The sequence below is a fragment of the Cervus elaphus genome, chromosome 29 (assembly GCF_910594005.1).
Source record: "Cervus elaphus chromosome 29, mCerEla1.1, whole genome shotgun sequence".
Taxonomy (NCBI): domain Eukaryota; kingdom Metazoa; phylum Chordata; class Mammalia; order Artiodactyla; family Cervidae; genus Cervus; species Cervus elaphus.
The window spans coordinates 57,766,644-57,787,544 of record NC_057843.1 but is presented as its reverse complement, the minus strand read 5'-3'; the positions used below and the strand labels follow the sequence as shown (position 1 = coordinate 57,787,544).

General features: G+C 41.7%; 1 protein-coding gene across 5 annotated transcripts in view; it reads left to right on the top strand.

The window, feature by feature from the left end:
• The window catches only part of GNE (glucosamine (UDP-N-acetyl)-2-epimerase/N-acetylmannosamine kinase), a 51,696-nt gene that overhangs the window by 10,885 nt on the left and 19,910 nt on the right, over positions 1 to 20,901 (top strand). Inside the window, exons 1-3 of one of the 5 annotated variants that reach the window (XM_043891335.1) lie at positions 5,280 to 5,498; positions 12,866 to 13,068; positions 20,299 to 20,750. In XM_043891335.1, coding sequence (XP_043747270.1) covers positions 12,905 to 13,068; positions 20,299 to 20,750 — 616 coding nt within the window. In that variant the 5' untranslated portion in view covers positions 5,280 to 5,498; positions 12,866 to 12,904. Of the gene's footprint in view, positions 1 to 5,279; positions 5,499 to 5,537; positions 5,758 to 5,797; positions 5,934 to 12,865; positions 13,069 to 13,267; positions 13,335 to 20,298; positions 20,751 to 20,901 lie in introns of those variants that run through there. The other 4 variants (XM_043891336.1, XM_043891333.1, XM_043891334.1 and 1 more) reach the window with 4 other exon arrangements.

The window sequence follows — 20,901 nt, the reverse complement described above, 5'->3', positions numbered from 1 at the left end:
CCAAGACCCCGCAGCCAGCTGTGTGAGGACCTGGTGTGCTAATCAGCAGACTAACACCAGCTCCAGGAGCACCAGGACCTGGCCTCGTCCACTAGTGGATGGGCGCCAGCCCTGGGACCCCCTGGGCCCAAGCCCCACACACGAATGGGCTGACCAACCCTGGGTCGCACAGACCCACTGCCCGCCATGTCAAGACCAGGCCCATCTGTTAGCAGGCCAGCGCCACCTTAGTATGGATTAAAGACTTAAACGTAAGACCTGAAACCATAAACTCTAGAAAGAAAATAGGCACTACACTCTTTGACACTGGCTTTAGCAATTTTTTTTTTTTGGATGTATCTCCTCAGGCAAGGGCAACAAAAGCCAAAATAAACAACTGCGACTACATCAAACTATAGTTTCACACAGTGAAGGAAACTATCAACAAAATTAAAAGGCCGCCTACCAAAAGGGAGAACATATTTTCAAGTGATACATGCAATAAGCAATTAATGCCCCAAATACATAATGAACTCATACAACTCAACATCAAAAGACAATTTTTAAATGGCAAGAGATCCTAAACGGGCATTTTTCCAAAGAAGACATGCAGATGGCCAACAGGCATGTGAAAAGATGCTGAACATCACCAATCACCAAGGAAATTCAAATCAAAACCACAATGAAATATCACCTCACATCTGTCAAAATGGTTAGCATGTGTTGTCAAAAAGATAACAAATAATAGCTATTGGTGAGGACTTGGAGAAAAAAGAAACTTTGCGCATTGGTGGTGAGAATATAAACTGGCATAGCCACTATAGAAAACGGTAAGGAGGTTTCTCAAAAAATTAAAAATAGAACTAACATACCATCCAGAAATTCCACTTCTGGGTATTTATCTGCAGAAAATGAAAACACTAATTATTAGAAAAGAATGCTCCCCTATAGCAGAGACCCAGAAATCCAGAATGGTAATCTTTACCCATAGAAAAGTGATCTTAAAAAGCCAAGAGAAAATCCTTCCTACAGCTTCTTGCTGCAACTTCATCTTAAGAGAACATAGGAGAAAATCCTAAAAAGGGATAATCTAGGGTTAAATGATTCTATGAACACAGAACTATTCAACTATGTATGAAACTATAAAATTCTCAATATTGGTCAAAAAACAACAAAATCTGTGAGTGGCTTAATACGTGTACAAATTCTCAAAATTGTATTTCCTATTACTACAAGTATTTATATTTCTAGTTACATTTTCCCCAGCTATCATCTTAAGCATTAAGTATTTTAGAAACATATTGTACTTACAATATAAACACAAAAAGTGCACATATCTTAAGCGTACAATATGAAATTTTACAAACTAAACACATCCATGTAATAAGCCACCAGATAAAAACTGAACATTAACACTGTTTTGATATTAATTTTTATTCAAGAAAAGAAAACTGATGTTCTGCTCTGGATAGGGTCTTCTCCAGCACAATTCGAAAGCATCAGTTCTTCAGTGCTCAGCCTTCTTTATGGTCCAACTCTCACATCCATACATGACTACTGGAAAAAAACATAGCTTTGACTATGCAGACCTTTCTTGGCAAAGTGATATCTCTCCTTTTTAATATGCTGTCTAGGTTTGTCATAGCTTTCTTTCCAAGGAACAAATATCCTTTACTTTCAAGGCTACAGTCACCATCCACAGTGATTTTGGAGCCCAAGAAAGCAAAGTATGTCACTGTTTCCATCCCCTCCCCCCCCATCTATTTGCCATGAAGTGACGGGACTGGATGCAATGATCTTAGTTTTTGAATGTTGAGTTTTAAGCATCAAGAGGCCCTTCAGTTCCTCTTCTGCTTTCTGCCATTAGGGTGGTACTACTTGTGTATTATCTCCTACTATCTGCAAATCTGAGGTTATTGATATTTCTCCCAACAATCTTAATCCAGCTTGAGCTTCATCCAGTCCAGCATTTTTTCATGATGTACTCTGCATATGTTAAATAAACAGGGTGACAATACACAGCCCTGATGTACTCCTTAAGCCCAACTTTGAGCCAGTCTGTTTTTCCATGTCTGGTTCTAACTTGCTTCTTGATCTGCATACAGGTTTCTCAGGAGACAGATAAGGTGGTGTGGTATTACCATCTCTTGAAGAATTTCCCACAGTTTGTTGTGATCCACACAGTCAAGGGCTTTAGCACAGTCAATGAAGCAGAAGTAGATGTTTTTCTGGAATTCCTTTGTTTCTTCTGTGATCCAACAAATTTTGGCAATTTGATCTCTGGTTTCTCTGCCTTTTCTAAATCCAACTTATACAACTTGTAGTTCTCAGTTCATGTACTGTCAAAGCCTAGCTTGAAGGATTTAAGCATTACCTTGCTAGCATGTGAAATAAGTGCAGTTGTGCAGTGGTTTGAACATTCTTTGGCATTGCCCTTATTTGGGACTGGAATAAAAACTGACCTTTTCCAATCCTGTGCCCACTGCTGAGTTTTCCAAATTTGCTGGCATATTGACTGCAGCACTTTAATAACATCATCTTTTAGGATCTGAAATAGCTCAGCTGGAATTCCATCCCCTCCACTAGCTTTGTTTGTATTAATGCCTCCTAAGGCCCACTTGATTTCACACTCCAGGATGTCTGGCTCTAGGTGAATGATCATACTATCATGATTATCCCGGTCATTAAGACCTTTTCGTGAAGCTCTTCTGTGTATTATTGCCACCTCTTCTTAATCTCTTCTGCTTCTGTTAGGTCTTTGCCTTCTGTAGATTGTTGTTGTTTAGTCGCTAAGTTCTGTTCAACTCTTTTGCAACCCCCATGGATTGTAGCCTGCCAGGCTCCTCTGTCCATGGAATTTCCCAGGCAAGAATAATGGAGAGGGTTGCCTTTTCCTTCTCCAGGGGATCTTCCCAACCCAGGTATCGAACCCATGTCTCGTGCATTGGCAGGCAGATTCTTTACCACTGAGCCTCACCAGGGAAGTCTGAAGGTAGCCTCTAGAAATTGGAAAAGGCAAAGATACAGATTCTCCCCTGCAGCCTAAGGAAGACAAACCTACTGATACCCTTTTTTTTAAATTGAGATATATTTGACATATAACTTTACATTAGGTTCAGGTGTAAAACACAAGGATCTTGTGAAATGATCACCATGATAAATCTAGTTAACATTGATCACTACACATAGTTATAATTTTTTTTCTTGTGATGATATCTATACTGCTTCTTTTATGTTAGCCCCTCAAAAACCCATTTCAGACTTCTAACCTCCAGATTGGAAGATAATATAATTGTATTTTTAAGCTACTAAGTTTTGTGTAGTTTGTCACAACAGCAGTAGGAAACTAATACACCGTGAATCTGTGTGTTCAGACCCACACAGCTTTTGTACACATCACTTTATTTATCTTCGGTTGTGCTAGGTCTTTGTCGCCATGCAGGCTTTTCTCCAGTTGCAGTGAGTGGGGGCTACTCTCTAGTCACCGTGTCTGGGCTTCTCACTGTGGCGGTTTCTCTTCTGGAGCATGGGATCTAGGTGCACACGAGTTTCAGTATTTGCAACTCCCGGGCTCTGGAGCACAAGCTCAGTAGTTGCGGTGCGTGGGCTTAGCTGCTCCTTAGCATGTGAGATCTTCCTGGACCGGGGATCGAACTTGTGTATCCTGCATTGGCAGGCAGATTCTTTACCGCTGAGCCACCAGGGAAGCCCTAGATTCATATATCTTATTGCCTTTATAATAGCTTCATGTGGCTGTCTCATAGGCATCTCAAATCTAACACATCACAAATTATGCCTTTACTTTTAAATCCCTAAACCTGACCACTCCCCCAGCTTTTCATCTTGGTAAATGGCACTAATCACCCAATTACTAATACCAGACATCTGGAAGTCAACCTTCCTTTTCTCTGTCATCCTTGCATGTGTACCAAGTCACTTCAGTCGTGTCCAACTCTTTATGACCCTATGGACTGTAGCCTGCCAGGCTCCTCTGTCCATGGAATTCTTCAGGCAAGAATACTGGAGTGGGTTGCCGTGCCCTCTTTCAGGGGATCTTCCTGACCCAAGGATCGAACATATCTCTTATGTCTCCTACATTGGCAGGCGGGTTCTTTACCATTGAGCCACCTGGGAAGTCCCATCCTTTCACATCTAATTCATAATTAAGTTTCATCAATTCCACTTCCAAGCTAAATATCATAACCAACCGCTTCAATTGAGTTTCACTGCCACCATTTTTTTTACCATCAATTTTCTTTTCTTTAATATGGAATGTGTGCATATACTACAAAATACAAAAGATATTATAAAAATAAACTCAGTGAAAAGTCTATCTCTTCCCAGCTCTGCCAAATGCAATTAGTGGTATGGGTTTTGTCTGTATATGTGTGCGTGTGTATCCTTTCAGAGATTTTTTTTCACTACCACCATTCTCAACTTTCAACCAGTCCATTCTCCACAGAATAGCAAAAGTGATATTTTAAAAAAGAAATCTGCTGGTACTTCCTTGCAGGAAATCCCCTAATATCTGTCCTTTTGTGGCTGATGTGACCTCTTGGTGACAACAAGCTAGCTGCAGGGGAACTAACGGTTCACAAATATTCTGTAAATTAGAGCATCATTAACTGAAATAAATTAAGTGCAAAAGTTTATTGGGCTTGAAATTCACTTTAGCAAGAACTGACAATGAATCATTAGGCTGTTTAAATAGTTTCACTTGCGGTAAATTATTTACTAGCTGTAAAAAATATTTTAATATATTGCATCACCAACTCAAAGCTTGTCTGTGGTGACTAAGGAATTTGCAACAATCATTAAAAAGCGTCCGTCAGGAGCTGTGTGAGCCCTTTCCCGCCACTTTCTCTGCCACCTCTGTGTTCCTCTCTGTGAGTCTCTGGGGCAGGACGGCATGGGGGTTCCGCGCATCCTAAGGATCAGCAGGTCTCCGCCTTGACTTGGTCTTCAGCATCCACAGATCCTTCTAGTAGACGCGGTTCTGGAGCGGCAGGTCTTCACTCGGGAGAGGGCTCTGGGAGGACCGCCACTCGACCGTATTGTTTTGGTCCTGCCTCTGAGATGACTGCGTGAGAAGGCCTGAGACATTACCTCTAGGGCGCAAGGCCAGAACAACTACCCGTGAGGCGCTCGGGTTCCGAACTTTCCCTTGACAGGCCGAGAAGCGGTCCAGGGGCGGGAACACCGGCGGAGAAGAAGAGCTGGTCGCCTGGGGGCTACGCCACGTCCACGGAAGGCGCCGCCCCGGCCCGTCCTCCTCGCTCAGCCAATCGCAGGGTTCCTCCCCGCTGACGTGGGGCGCGACGGCCGATTCGGCGCTCGGGTGGGCGCGCAGGGCGCGCGGGGTGCCCCAGGAGCCGGGCGAGGCGCGTCATCGTTCGCGGTGCAGCGTGGCGGAAGCCGAAGGGGCGGTCTCGCGCCGGCCTGCGTTCCGTCTCGACCCTCAGCTCTCACCCGCGAGGTCTGGCGGCGGGGACGCCGCGGAAACAGCGGACCCGCTACTGGTGAGATCTGCGTGCCCGCCAGGGACTCGGGGGAGGAGGACGCGGGCTCGGGGAACGCCACCTGTCGGCCCCCGGGGCCTTTCTCCTTCGGCCTCCACCCGGAGGCCTCAGATCCCCGGCCGGCGGCTCCGCACCTCACCACGCCGCAGGTCCGCACCCGGCCCGGGCCTCGCGGTCTCCGGGGGGCCCGCACGCCGGAGCCCAGTTGTGGGCTCAGCTGTTGGCTGGTGCAGCAGACAGTTTTGAGTGCGGACCCCGGGTGAGTAACCCCGGAGTGGGGCTCGGGGTCTCAGAGGAAGGCCGGCTGCACTCTGTTCCTCCGGCTGTCCTGAAAGACGGCGAGCAGCCGCTCACGGAGATGTGCGGAAGGCAGGGAGCTCCGTGGAGATGAGTGGCCCTGGGATGTAAAGTGTCGGACCAACGATGATCTTGAAGGTCTGCTCCTAACCCCGACTGTCCTCTGAGTCTGGGCTTCCCTGGAAGCTTGATATGCATTTATTCCACTCCGCCGCCCCAGCACACTTGTCAAATTGTCAGAGCACGGAAGTTTTTTTTTTTTTTTTTGAATCCTGATGGAGAAGAGGCGTAGGGTACAGCTTGGCATTTAGAGGTAACTGTTCCAGTCGACTATGGAAGCTCTGGAAGGAGTCACACCCGAGTATAGCTCAGGATAGTGTTCTGAATTTCAGACCACTTTAGATAGGCCTCCCCTGATTCTTGTGAGCCTCATCCGGTCTGCACTGAGGGAAGAGAGGGATTCATCATGTGTGCCCTTCACTCCCGCGGTGCCTGGAAGGAACGTTCTCACTCATGAGTGCTTATGAAATGAACAGACCCAGGCAAACACTGGATATGGGCACTATCTTGAATGCTGATTTGGTGTTTGTTTTCGCAGTTATTAGTTATGATTTGGGGCAAATCACTGAGGTATGCCCATTTGTAAAACAGGGCTAGTAAGATAGGGCTGTGAGGATGAAGTGAGTTAATGCTTGTAAAGCTCTTTAACATGTGCTTGGCAATTGTTTGCTTTGATGGTTTCCTCTGCTCAGAAGGGCTTCCCCCTGTGGCTCAGCTGGTAAAGAATCTGCCTGCAATGTGGGAGATCTGGGTTCAGTCTCTGGGTTGGGAAGATCCCATGGAGAAGGGAAAGGCTACCCACTCCAGGATTCTGGCCTGGAGAATTCCATGGACTGTGGTCCATGGGGTCACAAAGTTACTCAACTGAGCAACTTTCACTTCACTTCTGGTCAGAAGCTGCTTGAGCCAAGTGTCTTTTTCAGTAGTTGAGTGGGACCACAGTATTTATTTTTCTGGAAAGGGTCACTCACCTTTTTGTCAGTATTTGTAATAGTCTTGAGAGAATGTGGGTTTCTCAGATTGCCAGTGAGTTCGAGGCGAAGGCTTATTTTCATACCAGTATCTATGTTTTAGTGGCTCTGGTTACTCTCATGGAATTGAGTGAAATGAATGTAAATATCCAGTCCATCTGCTTTCTGAGCGTTAGGCTTTAAGGACTGTGGACAGTGCATCTTCGTTGTTCATTTAAAAGATTTCTCGTTTTCCATACAATATTTCATATATGCTGAAAAGGACAGAAGACAACATGACACCCTCTACCAGTCCTCAAGATTTAACACATATTAATATGGTACCGTGTTTGTTTCAGATCTCTACTTAAACGATTTTTAAAAAAATGTTTACATAGACAACAGAAGCCCTCTAAGCCTTATTTTCCTTTCCCTTCCCTCCTTCAGAGGTAACTACTTTCTTGAGTTGCTGTAAAATTTTACTATAGATGAGTAAACAACATACAGTAATGTTTTACATATTTTTAGATGGTGCCCTATTGTATCTTTTTAGAATATGCTGTTTTTGTCTAACATTATGTTTTAGATGTTTGTTAATGTTGACACATTTCAACATAGTGCATTTGTTTTCATTACTCTCTGAGAGTCCACTGTGTAAATAAAAGTTTTATCTTGTTTTACATTGCACTTTATGCAACTTAAAAACTCCTGGTATAGTTTAAGTCCATTATGTCACATTTATTCATTTCTTACTGGTCATGGAGACTCTGATCATAGTTAGTGTAAAAATGGATCCTTGGGCATGACATTTTATCCAGAACAAATAATAATTATACTGAGCAGTGAAAGAAAATTTGTTACTTTTGTTCCTAGTGCTTCTGTTGGGAAGGTGATCTATTAACGTGGCTTGGTGGCAGGTACTAGGTTCTAAGTTCCTCAAAACTGGAGGTGAGATCTTCCTCAGCTCCACATCTCTGCTTTGCGTTGCTCTGCACAGAGTCACTTCTCAATAAATGTTTGTGGCACTTTTACTTTCAGGGCTCTCATAACCCTACATATATTTGAAAAAGTTGATGGCCAGCAAATTTCAAAATTGCACCGTAAAAAATATAATTGTATTTATTTATTTTGGCTGTGCTGGATCTTCACCGCCGTGCAGTCTTCCCTCTAGGTGTGGAGAGGCGGGGCTGCTGTCCACTTGCGGTGAGCGGGCTTCGCATTGTGGGGCTTCTCTCGTGGAGCACTGGCTCTGTGGGGCGTGGGCTTCAGTGTTGGTGGCATGCAGGCTCCGTAGTTGTGGTTCCCAGGCTTTAGAGCACAGCTGCCATAGCTGTGTGCACAGGCTGAGTTGCTCTGCAGCCTGTGGGATCTTCCCAGACCAGGGATCAAACGCTCATCTCCTGCGCGGGCAGGCAGATCCTTTACCACTGAGCCACCAGGGAAGCCCGGAATTGCACTTTTAGATTTGATATCTCTAATGCCTTTAAGGGCTTCCCTGGTGGCTCAGTGGTTAAAGAATCCGCCTGCCGATACAGAAGACGAGACTTTGATCCCTGGGTCGGGAAGATCCCCTGGAGAAGGAAATGGCAACCCACTCCAGTATTCTTGCCTGGGAAATCCTGTGGACAGAGGAGCCTGGCGGCTACAGTCCATGGGGTCACAAAAGAGTTGGACGTGACTTAGTGACTAAAAAGCTACAACAACAATGTCTTTAAACCTTCCCATTTTACCACTTGATTCAGAAACTTAATTAAGAACAATTAAAAAGCAAGGTATGTGACAACAGTTTGTAGACTATATTACTAATTGCATAATGCACTCTCTCTATATTTATAAAATATATTTGTATTTATGTATGTGAAGAAATATATGTGTATTTTTTGTATATATATAGTTTATCTGTAGAAGGATGGATAAGTAACTAGTAACTCACTAGTAACTCTAAGCATCCAGGCAGAACTACATGTCTGAGAACACAGATGAGAAGACTTTTACAGCCTCTGTGCCTTTTCAGTTTTAAACTATGTAAATGTACTATCTAATCAAAAGTTAGTTAAATTAAAATTATTTTTTAAAAAGAATTCTCCCCTTAAAAAAGGATTTTTACCATTATTAAACTTTTTTTTTTTTTTTTAAGATTTAGCTTTTTTCTTTAAAAAAACTTTTGGTCTTAGTAACATTATTGTATTTTTCATAGTTTGTATATATGGCTACTTACTTTCACTTTTCGTAGAATAACCTTTGAATTACCTGATAAGCACTAAGTGTTTTAGAATTGCTGGATAGAAAGTTTACTATTCTAAAATAAATACAAATTTGCCAACCATTTGGTCGGTAAAAAAAATCCATTTGCTTTGCCTCACCTAGCAAATTAAATATCATTAGCAATTTATTCAGCTCAAATTTAATGAGTGGAGGAAGATTTACATACAAGAACACTCAGGCCAGCTGGTTTTGGAAAAATATCTTTGTCTCGGTAGTGCTTGTGGGGAAAAAAATGTGAAAGTGTTAGTCACTCAGCTGTGTCTGACTCTTTGTGACCCCATGGACTGTAGCCCACCAGGCTCCTCTGTCCATGGGATTCTTCAGGCAAGAACACGGGAGTGGGTAGCCGTTCCATTCTCCAGGGGATCTTCCCTGCTCAGGGATTGAAGTCTGGTCTCCTGCATTTTAGGCAGATTCTTTACCGTCTGAGCCATAGCCAGTGCTTAGACCTTACAAATACAACTCCCTTGACAGAATGTCCATTTCATTATCTCATAAATGCTTTCCATTGGGTGGAATTAGTTCTTACTGGAGATTAGAAATTCTGAGTGGGCCTAATGATGGGCAATTTGTGTGATTACGGGAGTTCAGCATAAGAGAGATGAGACATCAGCAGCAGAAGGTTACTGGCAGTATTTCCACTGAGTCTGGGTCTACCTTGATTGCAAAGGCAGCTCCCCTTTTATTGGCACCCTTACTCAAGCCTCTCTGGATTCCTGATCACAAAGTCTAAATGTTGATACACTTCCTGAGACCTAGGCATTGAGATTAGTCCATGAAGTTAAACTTTACATTGATATAAGGAAGTTTTAAAAACTCCATGAAACATAACTCTTATAACCTTGTCCCTGGTTTTTACTTTTTGAACTGAGTACAGGATGGTGGGGGATGGGGGACAGAGGAGTTGAGCAGTAGTAGGTGGCTCAGTGGCAAGGAGTCCACCTGCCAAGCAGGAGTCGCGGGTTCGATCCCTGGGTTGAGGTGATTGCCTGGAGAAGGAAATGGCAACCCACTCCAGTATTCTTGCAGGGGAAGTCCCATGGACAGAGGAGCCTGCAGGGCTACAGTCCATGTGGTCACAAAGAGTCGGACAAGACTTAGCAGCTAAACAACAATACATGTGTATGTTAGGGCCACAGTGCTCAGAGGGAGGCAGCAATGAAAAGGGGTGGAGTAGGGAGGAATTGAGGTTTATGTGAAGGCTTTCCAGAGGAGGTGACACTCAGACTGAATTTTAAAGGTTGCGGAAGAATCCAGGCAAGAGGGAAAGGAAGTTTTAGGCAGAGGAATGGGCATCTAAAATGGCACAGAAATATGAAGACCCACTGGTTGAACTACAGGCATTTCAGCATGGCTTTGGCTCAGAGTAAGGGTAATTATAATGGTTGGAAGAGTGGACTAGGTCCAGATCTGCAATTTGGAATTTATCCATAGGTGGTATATGTTTAGCAGTGTAGTCAGGTTTACAAATTTGGAGAGATCACCCTGAAAGTTTGTGGGAGGCAGGGCAAGACCAGAGGCAGGGAATCCACTTTGAGGGGCTTCCCAGATGGCCCTCGTGGTAAAGAACTTGCCTGCCAATGCTGGAGACATGAGAGATGCAGGTTTGATTCCCTGGGTCTGGAAGATGCCCTGGAGGAGGACATGGCAACCCACTGCAGTATTCTTGCCTGGAGAATCCCATGGACAGAGGAGCCTGGCGGGCTTCCAGTCCATGGGGTCACAAAAAGTCGGACACAACTTAGACTAAACAACAATCCACTTTGACAGCTGTTAGAATAGTTCTGACCTGAGGTCAGATATTAGACTAGGAGATGTCCTGGTGGGTGGGGATGGAGAGGAGACAGATTTGAAAGATATTCGGAAGGTAGAATTGACAGGGCTGAGGAAGGACAGGGTGAGGCGCAGAGAAGGCAAGGATGTCAAGGCATTTGGATGAATGGGGGTTCATAACGGAGTTAGAGAATCAGGAAGGAGGAACAGGTTTGGAGAAGAAAATGAGTTCTGTTTGGGACAGTGACTTTGAGGTGCCTATGGCGCAGGAGATAGCTGGGAGGCGTTTGGAGGCGTCAAGTCTGTAGGCACTGGCTCGGGATGCGACTGAGGCCGTGGAGGTCGGGGTTCTTGTTTCAGCTTACGCATCTTTTCCTCAGCACGAATCACAGTGCTTTGTGCATAGTGTGAAAGTGAGTCACTCATTTGTCCCAGGATGTGATCTTGAATCTTGGGGAAGTCATTTCCTCCCCTGGCTTGTCTTTCTCTTTCTCTAGGTGGGGAAGTTGAACTAGATCAGTGGCTCTCAACCAAAGTTTTGCTTTAGTCTGGTATGTTGGGATTAATTGTGGGGAATGGCAAGTCATTTTTAATTAATAATAAAGAGCTGATGCTTGCTTGCCTTTTAAATGAGAGTTGATTTGTTACTCTTTAAATAACAAGCAATATTTTACTAAAACATAAGATTTACCAAAATTTCCAGACAAACCATACAAAATGGTCACAAGCTTTTTCTTAAAGGGAGAATGCTACACTTGACAGCTAACACAGTGTTATTGGTGAGTTTGCTTAATGTTCCCATTTTGGTTCAATCAAGCTTGTCCAGCTATAGCGTCTAAATAAAGTTAGACTTGATTAGAGACCATATTCTGAAGAACTGATTAGTTGCTTTTAACCAATGCAATTAGATCACCATAAAAGGGGGGAAAGGAGCCCATAAAATTAAAATAAAACTATCTTTCCCTCACCAAAAAAAGAGAGAGAGAGAAACAGTCACAGCCCTGCAACTAATCCTGACAACTACCTTCATTCACAGAGGTGGTGGTTCACTCCCCAAGTTGTGTTTGACTCTTCCGACCCTGTGGACTGTAGTCCCCCAGGCTCCTCTGTCCATGGGACTTCCAGGCAGGAATGCTGGAGTGGGTTGCCATTTCCTTCTCCAGGTGCTTTATTAAACTTAAACCATGATGAGGAAAATGAATAAAAGCAGAAAGAGGCTATTGCTTTTATACCTTTCGCCGCAATCCAAACGATACTTCTAGCCTCTGCTCATGCTGATTTACAACAGTGAATGAGGACAAGACTAGATCTGCTCATGTGCATTTAATCAGCAAAGGACTGGCGGCGTCTGGGCTTTTATTCTGTAATGTTTCTAAGACTCTGTCCATTAAATGCAAACACAAAAGGGAGACGTCTTGGCAGAACAGGGGGAGCGATGCATACTTGATGATTGATGGATTTAAGTATTGTCTGTGGCATGTAGCCTCGCCCATGCTTCAGCTGTTTCTGTGGCTTGGGCTTCGTTGGCCTTCCACTGCTCGGCTACATCATTTGTTGATGGATCATGTGGACTGGGAGCACTTAACAGAGTCTGGATGGATAGCAGAACTATCCACATCTGCAGTGCCGGGGACTACTTGTCTTTCAAAATATCTAAACGTTCTTCCCAACTTGTCTACATTAGGATGATAAATTCTGGTCATGAAACATACTTTGGGGGCTGCCATTGGGTATTCTTCTGAAGGGATGGTTCAGATTTAAAAGTCCCTCCCTTTATTCCTATACTGAATGGTGGTTAAAGATTTAAGACTGCAAAATCTTATGTTTATATCTGGGATCTGTCATTCTGATTATAAATACATTTTTTGTCTCTGTAATGCCTTATTATTGAAGTATAGTTGAACAATAGTTAATTACTGTTGTGCAGCAAAGTGACTCAGTAATACATACATACGTTCTTTTTGTATTCTCTTCCATTATGGTTTGTCACAGGATATTAATTTTTTATTTTTGCAACTTTAGGAACTCTACTTTCAGAACCTCTCAAAAAGAAAACAAGTCATGGAGAAGAAAGAGAATAACCGAAAGCTTCGGGTTTGTGTTGCTACTTGCAACCGTGCTGATTATTCTAAACTTGCCCCCATCATGTTTGGCATTAAAATGGAACCTGAGTTCTTTGAACTTGACGTGGTGGTACTTGGCTCTCACCTGATAGATGACTATGGGTAAGATGAAAGCATTTTCTTATGATATTCTTCATTGCAACATGGTGTACCACAGAGAACTTGGGTCCTGGGGCCATGTGAGCCCAGCTTCAAATGCCAGTTCTACCACTTAGTTTTTAGGTGGCCTTGGAGACGTTGCCTAGCACTTGTGAGCTTCAGGTTCCTCAGTTATAAAACGGAGTGGAAACTTGTATTGCAGGTTACTCTGAAGAATGGAGATAGCGACATGAAGTGTCTGTACAGGGATGCTGCCTACTAGATGCTTGGTAAATTATAGCCATTATCATTATTACTACTATTATTTGCTACTACATTCAGAAATGCCATTTATAAATGTATATTGTGTGACTATAATGTGATTCTATACAATTTGTTTTGTGAGTTCTAATGCTAATCGTACATGAAAAAACTGTGTATAAAGTAGTAGGTACTGAACAAGATTTTAAAAATCAAATCTATAAGATAAAGTAGAATTACCATTACCATTGATCCTTATTTTGATGACATTAGGTTTGTTATTGATCACAGTCTGAATATGAAAGATGAAACTTGGGAAATCTTTGAGGGAGCAGAAAGAATGTATGTACCAAAGATGAACATTCATTGTTATATGTGTTAATAATAAAGTGGCTTTAGTGCACCCTTGTGGCATGAGAACAGTAATGCAGCCTCTGAAGAAGGTAAAAAAAAATACAATATGAAAGAAGCTTGTGTTAAGGTAAAATTGTCTTTTTCAGACTGTCCTTTAACAATAAGATAATAACAGCAAAAACAAAAACTGCTTCCAAAAACAAATTTGGCAATTTGCGATAAGAAAACACTTTTAAAGACTAGAGCAGAAACTTATGGATAGCTTAAAAGTTCATAGGTTTTTAAAATGTGCAATGAGTTTTGGCTATCTAAGAAAACCCGCTTGAGTGTTCTTACATTATTGAACAGAAACTGGACAAAGTAAAAGAGGAGTTTCCGTTACAACCTGAGGTAGAGATCTAAGCGTGTTCTTTTACTTCTTTGAGAGAAGTTTGGCAGAAGACTGGTAGGGGAGAGGCTTTCACAGAGATGGTGGCAGGTTCCTCACCTGCCTGCCATAGTAATTAAGGGGGAAGGTAGTGTTTGCCAGGCGAGGTTAAAATGGAAACTAGACTGGTACTTACTGGAAATATTTGTCTGTAGTGCATTCTTACACAGGAAATTGGTTGCTTATGGGGAGAAGCATTGGATGACTGGAAAACAAAAGTGAGAAGCAGCCTTTTCACCGCACAGCCTTTTGTATCCTGAGTTTTAAACCATGTGATTGTATTATTTAAGACGTTAGGGCTTCCCTGGTGGCTCAGTGGTAAAGAACTCACCTGCCAGTGCAGGAGACGTGGGTTTGATCCCTGGTCAGGGGAGATCCCACGTGCCATGGGGCAGCTAAGCTTTTGGGCCACAACGATTGAGCCTGTGCTTAGAGCCAGGGAACTGCAGCTGCTGAAGCCCAAGGGCCCCAGAGCCCGTGCTCCATGGCCGGAGGCCGCCAGTGAGCGAAGCCCGGGCACTGCGGCCGGAGGAGAGCCCACGCAGCAACGCAGACCCAGTCCAGCCAGAAACAATACATGAATAAAAACCACAGGAAAAAAAGAAGACGTTCAGTCAACAGAAGCAGTTAGCTACCTTTCTACCTCAACTAGTTGGATATTTTTTTAAAACATCATTTTTATACTCTTAAGAATTGGGCAAAAAAATTCAAATGAATAACAGACTCCTTAAGAATTCATTGGTTCATTTATCCAGCACATTTTTTTTCAGATTGGTATTACAAGTTTTTTTGTTTTTTGAAGTATAGTTGATTACAATGTTGTGCTAATGTCTGCTATATAGCAAAGTGACTCAGTTACATGTACATATACATTCTTTTTTGTATTCGTTTCCATTATGGTTTATCCCAGGAAATTGGATATCGTTCCCTGTGCTATATATACAGTAGGATCTTGTTTATCCATTCTAAACGTAATAGTTTGCATTTACTAACCTCACCCTCCCAGTCCATCCCTCTCCCTTCCCTCATCGCCCTGGCAACCACAAGTCTATACTGGATGTCTGTGAGTCTGGTTTTTGTAGATAGGTTCATTTGTGCCAAATTTCATTTCATTTATTAATTTGGCCACACAGCGTGGGCTTATGGGATCTTAGTTCCCCGACGAGGGATTGAACCCTGACCCTCAGCAGAGAAAGCACCAAACCACTGGGCTGCCCAGAAGTTCCCTGAATTACCTATTTCTTCTGATTCAGTTTTGGTGGGCTGCATGTTTTGTATGTTTCTAGAAAGTTGCCCATTTCTTTTGAGTTGTCAAATTTGTTGGCATATAATTGTCCATAGTATTCTCTTAGGGGTTTTTGTATTTCGTGGTAGCAGTTGAAATTTCTCCTTTTATATTTCTAATTTTTTAAAAATTTGAGTTCCTGTCTTTCTTTTTGGTGAGCCTGGCTAAAGGTTTGTCAGTTTTGTTTGCCCTTTCAAAGAATCAGCTCTTGGTTTTACTGATTTTTTTTTCAATTGTTTTTTTAAATCTCTATTTTATTTCCTCTCTGATATAAATTTATATTTTATTTCCTTCATTCTGCTGACTTTAGGTTTTGTTTGTTCTTTTTCTAATTATTTTAGGTGGTGGGTTAGGTTGTTTATTTGAGATTTTTCTTATTTTTTTGAGGAATATCTGTATTGCTATGAACTTCCCTCTAAGAACTACTTTTGCTGCATCCCATAGGTTTTTGTATAGTTGTGTTTTCCTTGTCATTTGTCTCAAGGTATTTTTAAATTCTGTTTTGATTTTCTCACTTACCACCCCCCAACCCCCTTATTTTAGTAGCATGTCATTTAATATCCATGAAATCTTTTCCCTCTTTTTTTCCTTGTAATTGATTTCTAGTTTTGTGCTCTATTTCAAAGGGATTCTGATTATGGTTACTGATTCAGATGGTTAGACATGAACATTCTGTAGGTAGTACAGTCTCAGAATTAAAGCTGTGTTGCAATCTTAGAAGACATACCTGCCAGAGGTTTCCAAATTTGGTTAAAAAAAACCAAACAAAAACCCAGAAAAACCCAACATTGATGTACATATACAGAAAGGTCAACAACCCTTAATAGATAAATACAAAGAAGAAAACTACATGTACACATAGCATAGTCAATTTGTTGAAGACAAGAAAATCTTGAAAGCAACAAGACCAAAAATTGCATTTCTTACAGGGGAACTAATGATAAGAATAATTAACTCATTGACAGTGGAGGCCAAAAGACAATGGAACATCTTTAATGTGCTCAGAAAAGGGGAAAAAAACCTCTGCTAACCCAGAATTTTTTTATCCAGTGAAAGTACCTTTTAAAAATAAAGTTGAAGTAAAGATATTTTCAAAGAAAAGCTAAGCAAATTATCACCAGCAGGTATGTGCTGCTAAAAATGCTAAGGCAGATTCTTGAAACTGAAGAGAAATGATACCTGTTGGGAACTTACATCTACAGGAAGGAGTAACTACAAATGGTAAAATACATGCGAATATGTAAAAGAAAGAATGCCTTTAAAAAATAGATTTTAGAATAGTGTTAAGTCCTGCAGCAAAACTGAGCAGAAGGTACAGAAGTTACCCATATACCTCTCTTCCTCTGTACATGCCTAACATCCCCCACTATCGGCATCCCCTACCATACCTCATTGGTACATATTGTTCAAACAATGCACCTCCACTGACACCTCATTGTCACTCAAAGTCATAGTTTAATTGATTTCAACTTGGTGGTGTAAGTTCTATGGGTTTGGACAAATGTATATTGACATCTATCTACCGTTATAGTATCACAGAGTCATTTCACTGTTTCGTTCAGTCAGTCAGTCGTGTCCAATCTTTGTGACCCCATGGACTGCAGCACGCCAGGCCTCCTTGTCCATCACCAGCTCCCAGAGTTTACTCAAACTCACATCCATTGAGTCGGTGATGCCATCCAACCATCTCATCCTCTGTCGTCCCCTTCTCCTCCCGCCTTCAATCTTTCCCAGCATCAGGGTCATTTCAAATGAGTCAGCTCTTCGCATCAGATGGCCAGAGTATTGGAGTTTCAGCTTCAGCATCCATCCTTCCAGTGAATATTCAGGACTGATTTCCTTTAGGATGGACTGGTTGGATCTCCGTGTAGTCCAAGGGACTCTCAAGAGTCTTCTCCAGCACCACAGTTCAAAAGCATCAATTCTTCGGCGCTCATTTCACTGTTCACTGTCTCCCAAATCTTCTCCTCTACCCATTCATCCCTTCCTCTCCCCCCAACCCATTTCCTGGCGGTCACTGATCTTTTTACCATTTCCATAGATTTTTCTGCCTTTTCCAGAATGTCATATTGTTGGAATATCCTATATTATGTAGCCTCTTCTTTCATTTAGTAATATACTTTTGAATTTCCTTTATGTATTTTCTTAGCTTGATAGTCATTTCTTTTCAGTGCTGAATAATATTGCATTGTGTGGATGTATGATAGTTTATTTCTGCATTCTCTTACTGAAGGATATTTTGATTGCTTCCAAGTATTGGGGATTATGAATAAAGCAGATTTTTGTAGATTTTTGTGTAGTGTAAGTTTTCAGCTCCTTTAGGTAGATCAAGGAGCATGATTGCTCCTTGTAAAAAAGTATGTTTAGTTTTGCAAGAAACTGACAAACTATCTTCCAAAATGGCTGTATCATTCTGTATTCCCCCAACGATAAGTGAGAACTCCTGTTGCTCCATATCATTGCCAGAATTTAGTGTTGTCAGTGCTCTGGATTTTGTCCATTCTAATAGTATCTCTTTTTAATTTGCATTTCCTTGATGACACGTGATGTGGAGCATCTTTTCATATGCTTATTTGCCATCTTTATATCATCTTTGGTTTAACCCATTTTTAAATTGGGTTGTTTATTGTTGAGTTTTAAGCTCAGGGGCCAAACAAGAAATCCTAAGGGAAATTAGAAAGTATTTTGACCTAAATAAATATTACAGTGTCTCAAAATTTGTGGTTATAGGTTAATCAGGGCTTGTGGGGAAATTTATCATTTTAAATATTAATACTTATGTGAAAAAAGAGGTTAGAGTCAAGGATCCATTTCCACTTTAATAAACAAGAAAGAAAATGAAGCCCAAAGTAAGTAGAAGGGAGGATCAAGGACCAATAGAGTCAAAATCAATGAAATGTAAAAATAGATTAAACAATAAAGAAAGTTAATTGAGCTAAAAGTTATTTGTTTAAAATAATAAAATCAACAAGCTTCTGCAGAACAAGGAAGGGGTAACAGAAATTACCAACATAGGATAACAAAGAGGATATCACTACTGATCTCAGCCATTAAAAGAATAAAAGGAGGCTATTAGGCCAGTAAATTGACAATCAATTTAGATGAAATGGACACACTTTTGAAAAATATAGCTTACAGTATTTTTTTCTACAGAAAAGATAGAAAATCTCAATAGCTCTATATTAAAGAAATTTGGTTCATTACCAAACCCTAGAGATACCTTCACTTTTGAATCCTATCAAACATTTAAGATCCCATTAAATTCCTATGGGAATTCTCAGAGGATTTTCTTTATTTACAATGTCATAGCTTTTGTAGGAAAATCCAAAGAAATCTATAAAATGACTGCTAAGACATTTATATGATGTATGTAAAAAATCCTTCATAATCTGAGAAAATATCATAGTGTTAAATGGGTTAAATAGATTACAAAATTGTACTGTGATGTATTCTCAATCATGTTAAAATATTACGGGAAAAAATGATGTATAAAGTGGTTAGAAAGAGGGACTTCCCTGGTGGTGCGGTGGTTAAGACTCCATGCTCCCATGTAGGGGGTGCAGGTTGGATTCCTGGTCAGGGAACCAAGATCCCACACGCCGCATGGTATGGCAAAAAAAAAAAGAAATCATGGTAATAGTGATGGTGCTTAGTGGTAGGTTTATGCATGATGATTTTCTGTATTTTTCTAATTTTTAAGTAATGTTTTATATATTTCCAGAAAAAAAGTCAGATCTTTTAAAATTTAGTCATAACAAACAGGAAACTTTAAAGCATTGAGGATTGCTATTGCTGTTGAAGCATGAGACAGACCTGAAACTGCATTTTACAGACAATTTAAGCCACGTTTTCACCCCAGTCAGAATTACGCTGCGTGACCGGTACCGTACGAAGAGAATTCAGGAGATGATTCCCATCATTCAGAAATGTATAATATAGTACCATATCGGGTATCCCGGTTCCATACTGCTTTTTTAGGAGCCTTTATAAGTAACATTTTTTCTGTTAAGTGCCATGATTTCTTTTAAAAATATTATATATATTTTTCAGTTCAGTTCAGTTGCTCAGTCATGTCCGACTGCAACACCATGGACTGCAGCACGCCAGTCCTCCCTGTCCATCGCCAATTCCTGGAGTTTACTCAAATGAGTAAACTCATGTCTTACGAGTAAACTCATAAGTCTACATAAGTAGACTTATGAGTTTACTCATGTCCGTTGAGTCAGTGACGCCATCCAACCATCTCATCCTCTGTCGTCCCCTTCTCCTCCTGCCCCCAATCTTTCCCAGCATCAGGGTCTTTTCTAATGAGTCTGTTCTTCGAATCAGATGGCCAGAGTATTGGAGCTTCAGCTCCAATGAATATTCAGGACTGATTTCCTTTAGGATGGACTGGTTGGATCTCCTTGCGGTCCAAGGGACTCTCAAGAGTCTTCTCCAACACCACAGTTCAAAAGCATCGATTCTTGGGTGCTCAGCTTTCTTTACAGTCCAACTCTCACATCCACACATGACTACTGGAAAAACCATAGCTTTGACTAGACAGACCTTTGTTGGCATATAATATTTTTAAAAGGAAAGAAAAAGTTGTGATCACTGTAAAATTTAGTGTCTTTTTTCCTAATAAAAAATTCTCCCTCCAAAGTTCTCCCTCCAGGTGCTCACTGAAGCAGGGCACAGGTGAGACCTGCAAGGTGTGGGAGGTGTTGATCTAGGTGGTGACTACAGGGGTGTTTGTGTAGAAAAAGTAATCGAGTGATCTGTATATTTATAGTCTATGCTTTTAATTTTTGTGTGTAAGTTATACTTCAGTTTATTTTAACAGGGAAATTTTGTGAAATATTTCTCCCTTCAGAGTTAATGTTGATGTTTTTATAGCCCTATATTTAAGAACATGCTCTCACATTTTTATTTCTCCCTGCTTTAGAAACACGTATCGCATGATTGAACAAGATGACTTTGACATTAACACCAGGTTACACACGATTGTCAGAGGGGAAGATGAGGCAGCCATGGTGGAGTCAGTAGGCCTGGCCCTTGTGAAGCTACCAGATGTCCTTAATCGCCTGAAGCCTGACATCATGATTGTTCATGGAGACAGGTTTGATGCCCTGGCTCTGGCTACCTCTGCTGCCTTGATGAATATCCGGATCCTTCACATTGAAGGGGGGGAGGTCAGCGGGACCATTGACGACTCCATCAGACACGCCATCACGAAGCTGGCTCATTATCACGTGTGCTGCACCCGAAGCGCGGAGCAGCACCTGATATCCATGTGTGAGGACCACGACCGCATCCTGCTGGCAGGCTGCCCTTCCTATGACAAGCTGCTCTCCGCCAAGAACAAGGACTACATGAGCATCATTCGGATGTGGTTAGGTATGTGTCAGACTTTATTCAGTCTAATAGTTGCTTTTGTCCCGAAGTTTGGTTATGTTTCAGTCCTTTTGGTAACTGTTGTGTATAGAAGGTACCATTAGCAGTCGGAAGGCTAAAATTTTAGTTCCTAAATCTTGCCCTGTGGTATGAC